Below are 14,742 nucleotides of genomic sequence, written 5' to 3'. Positions count from 1 at the left end.
GTTCAGGTGAGTGATGTGTGCATGAGTGCAAAGGTAAGTGTGTTTGGTGTGTCTAAAGTGATTAAATAAGTTTTACATACATTTTCTTACCTTTTCAGCCTTCCTTCCTTTAGGTTCGGGGAGTCCCTCATCTCACCGGCACAGAAAGCAGAATGGCTGCGATCTGTCAAAAGTGACAGCCTGCAGCTTTCTGTGCAGGAGAGATTTCTAACTGAGTCTGTGGAGAAGGACTCATGTTAGAAGTAAGACTGTCAGTGTTTGACAGCTTCAAACAGCTGTGAAACACTGATATTTCATCTGTCAAAACGTCTTCATGCTATGGCGTTTCAAGTGCTCATCTAAATGCTTTTTGAATGTTGTGAGGGTTCCTGCCTCTACCACCCTTTCAGGCAGTGAGTTCCAGATTCCAACCACCCTCTGGGTGAAAAAGTTTTTCCTCAAATCCCCTCTAAACCTCCTGCCCCTTACCTTGAAACTATGCCCCGTGGTTATTGACCCTCTACTAAGGGGAAAAGTTCCTTTCTATCTACCCTATCTATGCCCCTCATAATTTTGTACACTTCAATCAGGACCCCCCTCAGCCTCCTCTGCTCCAAGGAAAACAACTCCAGCCTGTCCAGTCTCTCCTCATAGCTGAAGCGCTCCAGCCCAGGTAACATCCTGGTGAATCTCCTCTGCACCCTCTCCAATGCAATCACATCTTTCCTATAGTGTGGCGACCAGAACTGCACACAGTATTCCAGCTGTGGCCTAACTAGCGTTTTGTACAGCTCCATCATAACCTCCCTGCTCTTATATTCTATGCCTCGGCTAATGAAGGCAAGTATCCCATATGCCTTTTTAACCACCTTGTCTACCTGTCCTGCTGCCTTCAGGGATCTATGTACATGGACACCAAGGTCCCTCTGATCCTCGGTCCTTCCTAGGGTCCTACCATTCATTGTATATTCCCTTGCCTTGTTAGTCCTCCCAAAATGCATTACCTCACACTATTCAGGGTTAAATTCTATTTTTCACTGTTCTGCCCATCTGACCAACCCGTCTATATCGTCCTGTAGCCTGAGGCTTCCCTCCTCACTATTTACCACTCCACCAATTTTCGGGTCATCTGCGAACTTACTGATCATACCTCCTACATTCATATCTAAATCATTAATGTACACTACAAACAGCAAAGGACCCAGCACCGATCCCTGGCCTAGCCAGTGATTGCCACTGTGCCCGATTAACAAATGCCTTCTAAAACCTGGATTGCATTCCATATGATGGCATGCAGAGTGCCTTAACATTCCATTGGTGAAAGGGAAACTGCTCACAAAGAAAGACTAGGAAGTACTACCTCAACTTACCAAGGCTCAGCCACCTCGGAAGTTTCTGCCATTCTAGGAGGAGTAGGAGGCTTAGACAATAAGGGCACTATGAATATGCCTCAAGAGGAGCCACAGTGACCTTAAACAATAGAAAGGTTTTCAGATTTATTGTCAGTGGGATAGGATATGTGCAGAATGATTTCAGGCAAGGTGGGGGAAATACCTGTATGAAGGAGTAACAGAATGATCTCCAAATGAAAGAAATGGTGGCTGTGGAGGAGATCTCAATTGTTGGCAAGTGACCAAGTTGAGTTTATTGTCAAAACAGGACCATAATGACAGTGAGCTCAGATCTTAGTTAGCTCAAGATCTCTCATGAGCTGTGCATACAACTGTCCAGCAGCTGGCACAACTTCGGTATTGCTGAGGGAAGTGTAGCCTTCTCAAGCATCTCACAGTGAAGCAATCAACCTAGCTCTGCAGACAGGGAGGTGTGGGTAGTGGGCAGGGTTGGAGGCCACTTACTGTGCCAATACAGCCTGGCAATTCTGCAGTTATTCTTCTGATCCTACATAAACTTGAGGTCATCCAAAACTCAGCAGCCCGTGTCCTAACTTGCACCAAGTCCCGTTCACCCATCACCCCTGTGCTCGCTGACCTACATTGGCTCCCTACATTGGCTCCCGGTTAAGCAGCACCTCAAAATTCTCATCCTTGTATTCAAATCCCTCCATGGCCTCGCCCCTTCCCTATCTCTGTCATCTCCTCCAGCCCCACAAATCCCCGAGATATATGCGCTCCTCTAATTTTGCCCTCTTGAGCATCACTGATTAATTGCTCAACCTTTGGTGGCCGTGCCTTCAGCTGCCGAGGCCCTAAGCTCTGGCATTCCCTCCCTAAACCTCTCCACCTCTCTACCTCTCTTTCCTCCTTTAAGACGCTCCTTAAAACCTACCTCTTTGACCAAGCTTTTGGTCACCTGCCCCAACTTCTCCTTATGTGGCTCAGTGTCAAATTTTTTGTCTTATAACACTCCTGTGAAGCGCCTTGGGACGTTTTACCATGTTAAAGACGGTATATAAATACAAATTGTTGTTGTTGTTTTTGATCCTCCTCCTCTTCCTGCTGAAAGCAGAGGAACAGGAGGAGTTCTAATGGAGACCCCATTAATTTCTAGTTGGAACACAATAGAAGGTAAAACAGTCAACAAAATTGCTATTCGTAAAAAGATTTTGTCAAATTTAGAAACATCTAAACATTCAAACTTACTTTGAAAAGGCTGTTTTTGTTATGGACAACTTGAAATTATCATAAAGACAGTAAAATGGGCTAATTTCTATCTTATGTAAAGTCCTGATTTAGTAATGTATTTCTAACTGCAGTCAGAATAATCCAATGCTGCGTTTTTTCCAGGCTTTTTCAGAAGTATTTATGCCTTGCCCCTTGTGAAGCGCCACGGAATATTTTACTGCATTAAAAGTGGCATATTTGGCCTAGAACTTCAATAGTAAAATGTGTGTGTGGGGTGGGGGGCGGGGGGCCGTGCGATGTTAACATGCACCAGTTGATATGAATGTTGGCAGTACGTGAAATCCATGCCGCCTGCTCATTTCAATGATTTGTACATACAGCCAGTGTTGCCCGCGCTGTTCACTGGCTGCACGCCGATCAGGAGGAGCCCACGCTACTTAAACATAGCCAGCAACTCTTAAAGGGGAGGTGGATTCTGGCTGAAAGGAGTGCGTGATACCTATCCTTGAAATGGCTGAAGGTGGGAGAGAGCGGGCACCAAGGTTCTCTGATGCTGCACTGGAGGCCTTGGATGTAGGAAGTGCAGAGGAGGAGATACATCCTTTATCCCCCAGCGGGGCAGGTGTGGGAGGAGGTCACCAATGAGGTAAATGCCAAGAGCATTGCTCCCAGGTCATGGATGCAGTGCCACAAGAAGTTTGATGATTGGACTAGAGTTGTCAGGGTAAGAGCACTGTTCAAGTGCCTTCTCATCACAACTGCACCACTCAAGTGCATCCTGGTTAGCGTCCCGTTGTACTAAGTGAGGTCAGCACATGGCGCCCAATTAACTGGGGGCAATCCATAATGGTGAGTGAGTCCTGCAGGCAGAAGATAACTCTCATTTGCAAAATTATCTGGCTGCTTTAAATTCTGTCGGCGTACAAACCGAACGCGAGTGCTACCTCCTACACTAAAATCGTGGGCTGTGCACTTAAAGTCTGCACGCGTGTGTGCATCGATCCTGCCATTTTGTGTCCTTAGGTGGCCGCATAGCGCTTGATAAGCGAGCGCGGCACGGCCCAATTTCTGGGCCAAGTTGTTTAAATTATAAGAGGTGAACAGGATATGGTTTTGTGCAATAAAATTCTTAAAATACATTTTAAAAAATGATGTTTCTGCCTTGTTTCCTCAGATATTCATTAAGACAGCTGCATAAATGCAAGGAAGAAATTGTGCTCCCGGCAAAAGTGCAACTATTTCTTGTGCCTCTTCAATGAAGTTTGCCTGAGGGAACTGCGCCACCTAGTGTAGTAACATTAAAAGAGCAATGGGGAAAAATCAGAAAACATGAAATTTGGATGTAAAATCAACAAGCGAGACAACTTATGTAGAAAGATCGTGGTGGTGGGACACTGCAGATATGCAAAATTTTAAATGATCTTTGACCAAAACAATTGAACTGTTTATTTATATGATAATGACACTGTTTTATAATCTTGTTTTACAAACCCTTTCCTGTCACCACGAGACTTAATGACAAAATGCCATTTTAATGAAAACTTCAGTGAATTTGGGTTATGACTATGTTATTGTGTGCTGTTTATAAATGCATAGTTTGCGCAGAAACAAAAGGTATGCTTGGTAACTTTATGTAATTGGCCCTAAGATAAATGATTTAACATTAAACTACATGAAGTCCAGTGTGATAATGATCTCAACCAATCACATATTAGCTTTTTTTTTGCGGGGGGGGGGGGTTGCAAGGGGGCTCCTTTTACAGGTTCCCTTTGTCACCTCTTGCCACAATGTTCCTGCCATCGAAGCGTGTGAGATGGTTTGGAGCATAGCCCTGGGCAATGGCATTCTATGAGCTGGCAGGGCAATCCGTGCCAATTTGTTTTTACTTTAGAGATAAAGGGCTAGAAATTCAGTAGGCTTTGCGCCCACTTTTCGCCCAAAGAGGGCTTTTGCGCCACTTGCTGAGCTTTCCCCGATATTCAGCGCTGCGGTAATGGCGGCGTTAGCCAGTAGCGCTGCGCCGCCACCGATGACGTCATTGGTGTGCGCAGTGCCCCGCTACCGCCCCGCTACCGGCCCGACCGCCATATTGAGTTGCGGCCGCCTCTTCCGCGGCGGCCGCAAACAGCGACCAGAAAACGGGGCCGAACTGATGCGGTAGTGGGGCGAGTTAAGGTGGAGGTGCGGCCGGCCGCTTTTTCGGCGGCCACCTGCCCCCACCTCCTTCCCCGGCCTCCTCCACACCCCCCCCCGCGGCATTGCCGGCTGTTTTCCGGGAGCCCGGCACTTCTCCATGGTGCCGGGCTCATTTGCCGGCACTAGCGAGCGGCGATCTCGCTGTTGCAGGCACCTCCCCCTTAAGAGAGGGAGGAAGGCCTGCAGTACCGCAGCCTGCCGCTCCACAGCGGGTGGCGCTGCGGCACTTAGTGCGCCGATATTCAGTTTCAGCGCCCCAAGCGGGGGCGCCGAAACCCTTGATTTGCAGCCGGCTTCGACTTGGGGCGCTGAAACTGAATTTCCGGCGGGCGCAAGTGGCTCCGCGCGCAGCGGTAATTTCTGGGCGCGAGCGAGCTGGCCGCCCCAAACTCAATTTCTAGGCCAAAGTGCCATAGAGTCATAGAGTCATAGGGCTAGATTTTCAGTATAGACAGTTTTGGGGCGCTAACCTTAGCGCCCGCCCGAAGTTAGCGCCCGCCCCAAAGTAGCGCCCGTTGCCGGAAATTCAGTGGCTTCGCCCTAAGAGATTGGTGGAGCGCTAAAAGAGGCGTTCCACTCCTATCTTTAGGCGCTAAGCCGGCGGTCCAGAGGGATAGCGCCCAGGCGGGGCGCAGCGCGGGTGCGGTCATTTTTGGACTGACAGCAGACCCCATGGCGCCGACCAGCTCTTAAAGGGGGAAGGGACGAATTGGTCTGCTGCCACGCCCTGCACACTGCAGCCTTGCAAAGAGGCCTCAACACTGCTGCTCAGCCCCAGGGAGTCATGGCAACGCCAGAGAAGGCCCATCAGCGTGCCCTGCGCTTCTCAGAGGGTGATCTGGACATAATGGTCACAGCTCTGGAGGTGAGGCGCAAGATCTTGTTCCCAGAGAGTGGGAGGAATCCAACCCACCACGACTACACCAAAGCCTGGAAGCAGATCGCCCAGAGGGTGACGTTCACCGGCGATGCCCCCAGGACCCACAAACAATGTCGTAAAAAATACAACGATCTGACCAGGATTGTGAAGGTGAGTAGCCTTTCCAGTCTCCTCCTCATTCTTGCATGTACACCTGACATGATGGGCAAAGGGAGCTGAAAGTCCTATTGGCCAACCCTCAGCCAGCAGCATTGGGACAGTCATGAGCATCACATGGCCATTCGGCACTCTACACTTTGTCCAAGCTGTTCCACCATGGGAGGCAGTGCACACTACATCAGGGCTTCACTCTGTCCACGCTATTCCACCATGGGAGGCAGTGCACACTACATCAGGGCTTCACTCTGTCCACGCTATTCCACCATGGGAGGCAGTGCACACTACATCAGGGCTTCACTCTGTCCACGCTATTCCACCATGGGAGGCAGTGCACACTACATCAGGGCTTCACTCTGTCCACGCTATTCCACCATGGGAGGCAGTGCACACTACATCAGGGCTTCACTGCGCACTTACAGCCCGTCCTTTCTCTTGCAGGCTAAAGTAGCGTTTAATCGGCAGGCGTGTGCCAGGGGTGGCCGCGCCAAGCTGCAGAAGCTCACTCGGCTGGAGGAGCGCGTGTGTGTGCTCATGGGAGCCCGTGTGATTGTCCCCACAGCGTGCGGTGTATCCGACCCTCCACTGCCCGGCAATGGTAAGGACCTCGCCTTTTGGCCCTCTCGCGTCGCACTGGCCCATCCGAGCTACCTCCTTTGCCACTGTCCCACCAATGCGCTGAATGCCACCAGTCCTAACTCCCTCGCTGACGCCGTCTCCTCACTCTGAAGCTACTCTTGTGCATTCCTGCTTTCAGCTGGTGACGACCAGGACCCTGAAGCTGCCAGTGACAGCACCTCCGACCAGGAGGAGGAGGAGGAGCAAGCCGGACCTTCGGGGGAACAGTCACGTCCCGCAGGAGAGGAGGAAATGCTTGACACCTCCTCACTGGACGAGTGCCTGGAGGAACTGTCGCAGGGCAATGCAGCTTCTGGGACCAGTGGCGTCCAGCCACCCAGGAGCCGTGCGCGTGGCCCGCGGCCTTCCCCCCAAAGGGGGGAAGGATCAGAGGGGAGTGCTGCTGTTCGGCACACTCGCCGCCACCAACGCGGCAAGGGTCCCCTAGTTCAGCCCCCTCCTCCCCAGCGGGAGAGTCGCGACTCCAGTCCGGACACCTTCACCTCGGAGGAGGTGCGGAAGCTGGATAAGATGGCCGAGGATTCGGACCGGCGCCACACGGAGCTCATGAGCGTGGTGGGGCGCATGCCTGAGGCCATCGAGTCGCTGGCGACCAGTGTGCGCGAGTTCGGGGCAGCAACTGCCGCGAGTGGCCGCATGCTGACTGATGCCATCAAGACCCTGACGGCTGTGATGCGCGCGCACACCAGGACCACAGGGGCACTCACTGCTGCCACACGCGCTGTCTCAGGCAGGCATCGCCAGGGCAGCCGCCGCGCTGGGCCATCCCAGCAAGCCGCCCCTCGGCTGATTGTTGCGGATCCTGCAGTGCGGGCCCGGCCGAGTGCCACCGCGCCACAGCACCAGCCAGCGCATCCCACACGCCAGCTGGCCCACATTGCGCCATCCGTCACCGCCATTCCCCCACTGGGGCGTCAAGGGCAAGCGGCTGCAGCTGATGGTGGCCAGGCTCAGGTGCGCCACTCAGCAGATGGCCCCTCGAGGCCCAAACGCCGTGTAGGCCGCCCCCCAGCGGCATCTGGCGGAAGGGCATCTGAGCCTCAGGCACCTTCCCCCAGCCTCGCAGCAGCCACTGGGCAGAGCTTGCGAAGGAGCAGCAGGCCGGGCAGGGGAGGCAAAAGGCTGGGCAAGGTCTCGCCCTCGCGGGCCACTCAGTAGAGGGTGTGCGCAGCTTTCCTTTTATATGGCGGTGGCCATCTTTATTTTGCCCATGGTTGTGTTGTTGGAGGGCTTATTTTTTGCGTTAGGCCGACGTTGAGGCCCGGTTTGAAGAAAGGTGGAGTGACGCCTCCCCAGTTTGTGGGAGTGAGTCGTTTGTTGGGCTTTTTGTGGGGCCCGTTTATTGTTTTTGGGGATTCATGTGGGAAGGGCTTTTCATTTTTGTGTAATAAAATATTATCTTTATTCATGCAGTCTCCATGGTTGTTCTTCTTAGTGTTTGTTGGCTTCGCCGGCTGAGGGGTTGCGGAGCGGCTGCATTCATCTTCCCTCATGGCCCCTGGCCATTCCCTGACAGGGGGCTTAGAAGTACCGTGTAATAAGGTGGCGTCGTGCAGCCTTTGGCCCTGGTCGCTCCCTCCTGGGAACGTACTCCTGCTCCTCCTCCTCCTCCTCGTACTCCTGCTCCTCCTCCTCCTCCTCCTCATGCTCCTCCTGCTCCTCCTCCTGAGGTGCTGGTCCAACGTCAGGTGGCAGTGCCTGAGTCCTGCGGATAGCCAGGTTGTGTAGCATGCTGCAAACCACCACAAATTGGGAGACCCGGTCCGGCGAATACTGGAGAGCTCCTCCGGAGCGATCAAGGCAGCGGAACCGCTGCTTGAGGACCCCAATAGTTAGCTCGATGATGTTGCGGGTGGTTTGATGGCTCTCGTTGTAGGCCTCTTCAGCAGCGGTCCTGGGCGCGCGGAGCGGGGTCATGAGCCAGGTGCACAAAGGATAGCCTTTGTCCCCGAGTAGCCATCCTCTTGGGGGAGGCTGTGCCTGGAACATGTCATGCACAGTACTCTGCCGCAGGATAAAGGCATCGTGGCTGCTGCCTGGGAAGCTGGCATTGACTGCCATGATGCGCTGCTTGTGGTCACACACCAGCTGCACATTCAGAGAATGGTAGCCCTTCCTGTTGCGATACTGCTCGCCATGCTCCAGAGGGGCCCGCAAAGCCACATGCGTACAGTCAATGGCGCCCTGCACCAAGGGGAATTCCCCGAGTCTGGAAAATCCCAATGCGCGCTGATGCTGGCTCTCCAGGGCCATGGGGAAGGAGATGAATTGGCTTCTCCTTCTGAACAGTGCTTCGGTCACCTGGCGGATGCAGCGATGCGCGCCGTACTGGGAGATGTTTGCTATGTCCCCAGCAGCGTATTGGAAGGAGCCGGTGGCATAGAAGTTCAATGCCACCGTCACCTTCACTTCCACCGACAGAGACGTCCTGCACCTGAGCTTTGGCCGCAGATCTCGGCGAAGCAGGTGGCAGATCTCTGCAATCACCTCCTTTCGGAATCGGAGCCTTTTAACACATCGCGCGGCACTCATGTTTAGGTAGGAGCGCTGCTGGCGGTATAGCCTGACTGGGTAAGGCCTACGTGGCCGACGCCTGTAGCCCCCTCTGCCTCTATCCAGGGCTGCCCCTCTCACAATGCGTCTGCGAGCCCTACGGACATGGAGCTGCAGCTCCGCGTTGGCACCCCATGCAACCCCCATCAAATCCTGGCAAACACTCTAATTTCCAAAAGGCCACTTGCAGCGCTCTGGCCTGAGTCCAAAAATACCTGGCTCTTGCTGCTTGAAACCAGTTAGCTATCCTCCTTGTTGTGTCTCCAGAAATGCATTGCACAAGACTGTTTTCTGAAAAAAGGCTGGCCTTTATACTGGAGAGTACGTCCCCTTTAATTTGCGCCCCCCGGGGCTCGCGCTGGTTGTGTTGCGTTCCTTTTTCCAAACGCTCCGGCCGCCAGCTGCACAATGGGGCGGTCTGACTGAAGTTTGGAATCAGGGCGCACAAAGGGCGTTGCACGAGGATGTGACGTCATTTTCTGCGCGCGCATCCGGGCGGGCGCTAAACTTTGCGCCGGCGCTAACGGGCAACTTAATTTGGGGCGGGGCGCAAACTGCGCTGTGCCCGGGCGCTACACGCATAGCGCCCGAAAAACACTTCTCTTAAGACGCTAACTGCTGGCGCAAGCGACTGAAAATCTAGCCCATAGAGTTATACAGCACAAAAAGCGGCCCTTCGGCCCATCGTGTCTGCGCCGTCCATCAAGCCCTGTCCAATCTAATCCCATTTTCCAGCATTTGGTCCATAGCCTTGTATGCAATGGCATTTCAAGTGCTCATCCAAATGCTTCTTGAATGTTGTGAGGGTTCCTGCCTCTACCACCCTTTCAGGCAGTGAGTTCCAGACTCCAACCACCCTCTGGGTGAAAAAGTTCCTCCTCAAATCCCCTCTAAACCTCCTGCCCCTTACTTTGAATCTATGCCTCCTTGTTATTGACCCCCCTACTAAGGGGAAAAGTTCCTCTTTATCTACCCTATCTATGCCCCTCATCATTTTGTACACCTCAATCAGGTCCCCCCTCAGCCTCCTTTGCTCCAAGGAAAACAACCCCAGCCTGTTTAGTCTTTCTTCATAGCTGAGGCGCTCCATCCCAGGTAACATCCTGGTGAATCTTCTCTGCACCCTCTCCAAAGCAATCACATCCTTCCTATAGTGAGGCGACCAGAACTGCACACAGTACTCCAGCTGTGGCCTTACCAGCGTTTTGTACAGCTCCATCATAACCTCCCTGCTCTTATATTCTATGCCTCGACTAATGAAGGCAAGTATCCCATATGCCTTTTTAACCACCTTATCTACCTGTTCCGCTGCCTTCAGGGATCTATGTACATGTACACCAAGGTCCCTCTGACCCTCTGTACTTCCTAGGGTCCTACCACTCATTGTGTATTCCCTTGCCTTATTTGTCCGTCCAAAATGCATCACCTCGCACTTTTCAGGGTTAAATTCCATTTGCCACTTTTCCGCCCATCTGACCAACCCGTTTATATCGTCCTGTAGCCTGAGGCTTTCCTCCTCGCAATTTACCACCCCACCAATTTTCGTGTCATCTGCGAACTTACTGATCATACCTTTTACATTCTCATCCAAATCATTTATGTAGATCACAAACAGCAAGGGACCCAGCACCGATCCCTGAGGTACCCCACTGGACACAGGCTTCCAGTCACAAAAGCAACCTTCGACCATCACCCTCTGCCTCCTGCCACTCAGCCAGTTTAGGATCCAACGTGCCAAGGCACCCTGGATCCCATGGGCTCTTACCTTCTTGACCAGTCTCCTATGCGGGACTTTGTCAAAAGCCTTACTGAAGTCCATGTATACCACATCCACAGCATTTCCCTCATCCACACACCTAGTCACCCCCTCGAAAAAGTCAATCAGGTTGGTCAGACATGATTTACCCTTGACAAAGCCATGCTGACTATCCCCGATTAATCCTTGCCTCTCCAAGTGGAGACTAATTTTGTCCCTCAGAATCTTTTCCAATAATTTCCCTACCACAGATGTTAGGCTCACTGGCCTGTAATTCCCTGGTTTATCCCTGCTACCCTTCTTGAATAATGGTACTACGTTAGCTGTTCTCCAGTCCTCTGGTACATCCCCTGTGGCCAGAGAGGTTCTGAAAATTTGTGTCAGAGCCCCTGCAATCTCCTCCTTTGCCTCACACAGCAGCCTGGGATACATCTCGTCCGGGCCTGGGGATTTATCCACTTTTTGGCCTGCTAAAATCGCTAGTACCTCCTCCCTCTCGATGCTAATATGTTCAAGTATATCACAGTCCCCTTGCCCGATTTCTATGTCTACATCGTCTTTCTCCATAGTGAACACAGATGCAAAAAATTCATTTAAAACCCCGCCTACATCATCTGGCTCTACACACAGATTGCCACTTTGGTCCCTAATGGGCCCTACCCTTTCCCTGGTTATCCTCTTGCCCTTAATATACTTATAAAATATCTTAGGATTTTCCTTTATTTTGCTCGCCAGTGTTATTTCATGGCCCCTCCTCGCTCTCCTAATTTCTTTTTTAAGTATGCGCCTGCACTTTTTATACTCCTCTAGGGCTTCCTCCGTCTTTAGTCTTTTGTAACTGCCAAAAGCCCCCCTTTTTTTCCTAATGCATTTTTGTATATCCCTTGTCATCCAAGGTTCCCTTTGCTTGTTGGTCCCACCCTTGACCTTTACGGGAACATGTTGGCGTTGTACTCTCTCTATTTCCCTTCTGAAAGTCTCCCACTGCTTTGATGTGGACTTTCCTATAAGTAGCTGCTCCCAGTCCACTTTGGCCAGATCCTGCCTTATCATATTAAAATCGGCCTTCCCCCAATTTAGAACCCTTATTTCCAGGCAGTCTTTGTCTTTTTCCATGACCACCTTAAATCTCACTGAATTATGGTCACTGTCGCCAAAATGCTCTCCTACTGACACTTCCACCACTTGCCCGGCTACATTCCCTAGAATTAGGTCCGCCCCCTCTCTTGTAGGACTTTCTACATGTTGGCTCAAAAAGTTCTCCTGGATGTACTTTAAGAACTTTGCACCCTCTAAGCCTTTCACACTCTGACTATCCCAATTAATATTGGGGAAGTTGAAATCCCCCACTATTATTACCCTATTATTTTCGCACTTCTCTGAGATTTGCCTACATATCTGTTCCTCTATCTCCCCCTGACTGTTTGGGGGCCTATAGTACACTCCCAGCAAAGTGCTTGCCCCCTTTTTGTTTTTAAGTTTTACCCATATGGCCTCATTAGAGGAACCTGCTAATATATCATCCCTCCTTACAGCAGTAATTGACTCCTTAATTAATATTGCAACACCCCCTCCCCTTTTACACCCCCCTCTGTCTCGCCTGAAGATTCTATACCCCGGAATATTGAGCTGCCAGTCCTGACCCTCCCTCAACCATGTCTCCGTGATAGCAACAATATCGTACTCCCATGTGTTCAACAACAACTTCAGTTCATCCACCTTATTTGCAAGACTCCTTGCATTAAAATAAATGCCTTCCAGCCTTGCCATATTTCCTTTTGCCTTCACATATTTGCTCTGCCTTCCCAGCTGACTTGTTTTTTCCTCCGTATTAGGCTGTAAATCACCCCCTACTATAGCTCCACTCTGTATCCCATCCCCCTGCCAAGTTAGTTTAAACCCCCCCCAACAGTGCTAGCAAACCTCCCCGCAAGGATATTGGTCCCCCTCTGGTTCAGGTGTAAACCGTCCGACTTGTACAAGTCCCACCTTTCCCAGAAGCAGCCCAGTGATCCAGGAAACTAAAGCCCTCCCTCCTGCACCATCCCTTTAGCCACGCATTCATCTGTTCTATCTTCCTATTCTTATACTCACTAGCACGTGGCACCGGGAGTAATCCAGAGATTACAACCTTTGCGGTCCTGCTCTTTAATCTTCTACCTAGCTCCCTAAATTCTTGCTGCAGGACCTCATCCCTCTTTTTACCTATGTCATTGGTACCAATGTGGACCACGACCTCTGGCTGTTCGCCCTCCCCCTCCAGAATGCCCTGCAGCCGCTCAGTGACATCCTTGACCCTGGCACCAGGGAGGCAACAAACCATCCTGGATTCACGTCTACGGCCACAGAAACGCCTATCTGTTCCCCTTACTATAGAATCCCCTACCACTATTGCTCTCCCACTCTTTTTCCTCCCTTCCTGGGGGAGTGCTCCACTGTCACATCAATCTTTGCTTTTATCAACCTGCCAACCTGACAGAAATTGGCCCAAGCAAGCCAGGGGAGTTTAAATGCCATTCAAGGCTAGGATCCAGACTTTGACTCGATGACTGGAAACTAGGCCATTGAAGGTGTCAGCTTGGAAACTCCATGAGGCTTCTGCTAAAAAGAATTTCAGGGCATTTTGTTTTAATCTTTCCATGCTGAGAGAGATCTGGCAGTTGCTGGTTGCATTAAAGCGATGAGCATAAAGCAATGTTGTTCTTAAACCCTTTCACTGGTTCTTGTTGTTACAGCAACTTTAATTGTTAATTTTAGTTTATAAGATTTTTATTTTAAAATTATAATTATGTTTGGATGTTATTAATATATTGGATGCTGTTTTTTCAGCACCATTCATGTTCAATTTTCCCTTACAAGACACTCACCATCATACCAGTATCATGTTAAAAGAGGATGGGAGAGTACTTTGGCTGAATTTCTGTCAAAACCACTTCTTAACTAAACAGCAGACATGTGCTTTAAGCGATTGGAGACTTGCAATGTAAATTCCTTCTACACGCCTGTCCTGAGATGAGTGGTGACGTAATAAAACTCACTACGCACTTGGTTTGAGTATAAAGCAAGGCTTTAATCAACTTGTTTCTGAACATAGAGGTCTAGTTGTACTTCACTAGTTCCTGTCTTACAAAATGTCCCTGGGCAAGCTGTGCCCACGCCCGAGTATTTATACTCCTTGGACAGCGCCGCCAGCTGGCCGTCCAGTGTTATTTCATGAGTAGTTTCTTCACGATGATGAGATTTATAACAAGTGGTATAACATTCAACATTTAAGGACCAACAAAATGTATGCAGTTGAGGTTGCAGCCATGTCATCCACAATTACAATCTCTTTGTTGCAAGTTAAGTACTCAACCTCTTAAGATGCAAGGCTACCTGAACTTCTTGTTTTTTTTTAAATATACTTTTCACAACTATCCACTAGTTTTGTACTGCAGTGGTCGGTCTTTAGTCTGTTAACAAATGGTTAAATTATGGTTTGTACCAAAAGGAGTCTGCTGGTGCTTCGAAGGCAGTGGTAATGTTGTTGGCACCAGATAGCGCATGAAGTCTTGTGGGTATATGTTGCTCTGTGGATTAAGTTAAAGCAAAATTGCTTTACTAAACTTTAATTGGTTCCTGTCAATTTATTAATAGAACGCTTTAGCTTTCAACACAGTGAAAAATGTACCTCTTAGTCTGGAAGACGTGTGATATTGAAGTCGATGTGTTGCTGTCTGTTGCCAAAGTACAGTAAATCCCCCAACCCAATAGTAGCACTTTTTCAAAGCTTCAACTGAAATATAGGGCTGGATTCTCCTCTGATACCCCATCTGAAGCCAAACAGGACAATGGTGGGGAATGTTGGAAAATGAGGGTGGTGAGGCCTACAATCACCTCACTTCCCCCCCCCCCACCCACATATTCCTCCAATGTCCCCACCAGGACAATCGCTGGCCTTCCCCATTCACTACAGAGAGAGGGGCCCAGCTACCCTGTGGAATTCCTGGTAACCACATGTT

General features: G+C 50.4%; 1 protein-coding gene across 1 annotated transcript in view; it reads left to right on the top strand.

Moving 5' to 3' along the window:
- LOC147122673 (alpha-1,3-mannosyl-glycoprotein 4-beta-N-acetylglucosaminyltransferase B-like) overlaps positions 1 to 4,117 on the top strand; it is a 351,636-nt gene extending 347,519 nt beyond the window's left edge. The window contains exon 15 of the mRNA XM_086008872.1: positions 3,736 to 4,117. Coding sequence (XP_085864998.1) covers positions 3,736 to 3,759 — 24 coding nt within the window. The 3' untranslated portion in view covers positions 3,760 to 4,117. The remainder of the gene's footprint in view (positions 1 to 3,735) is intronic.
- The last annotated feature ends 10,625 nt before the right edge of the window (positions 4,118 to 14,742 follow it).

The sequence above is a fragment of the Somniosus microcephalus genome, chromosome 2 (genome assembly GCF_052327205.1).
Source record: "Somniosus microcephalus isolate GS21.2 chromosome 2, FLI_Smic_1.0, whole genome shotgun sequence".
NCBI classification, from domain to species: Eukaryota; Metazoa; Chordata; class Chondrichthyes; order Squaliformes; family Somniosidae; genus Somniosus; species Somniosus microcephalus.
The sequence above is the reverse complement of the archived record's forward strand: the minus strand, read 5'-3'. Positions and strand labels throughout refer to the sequence as shown.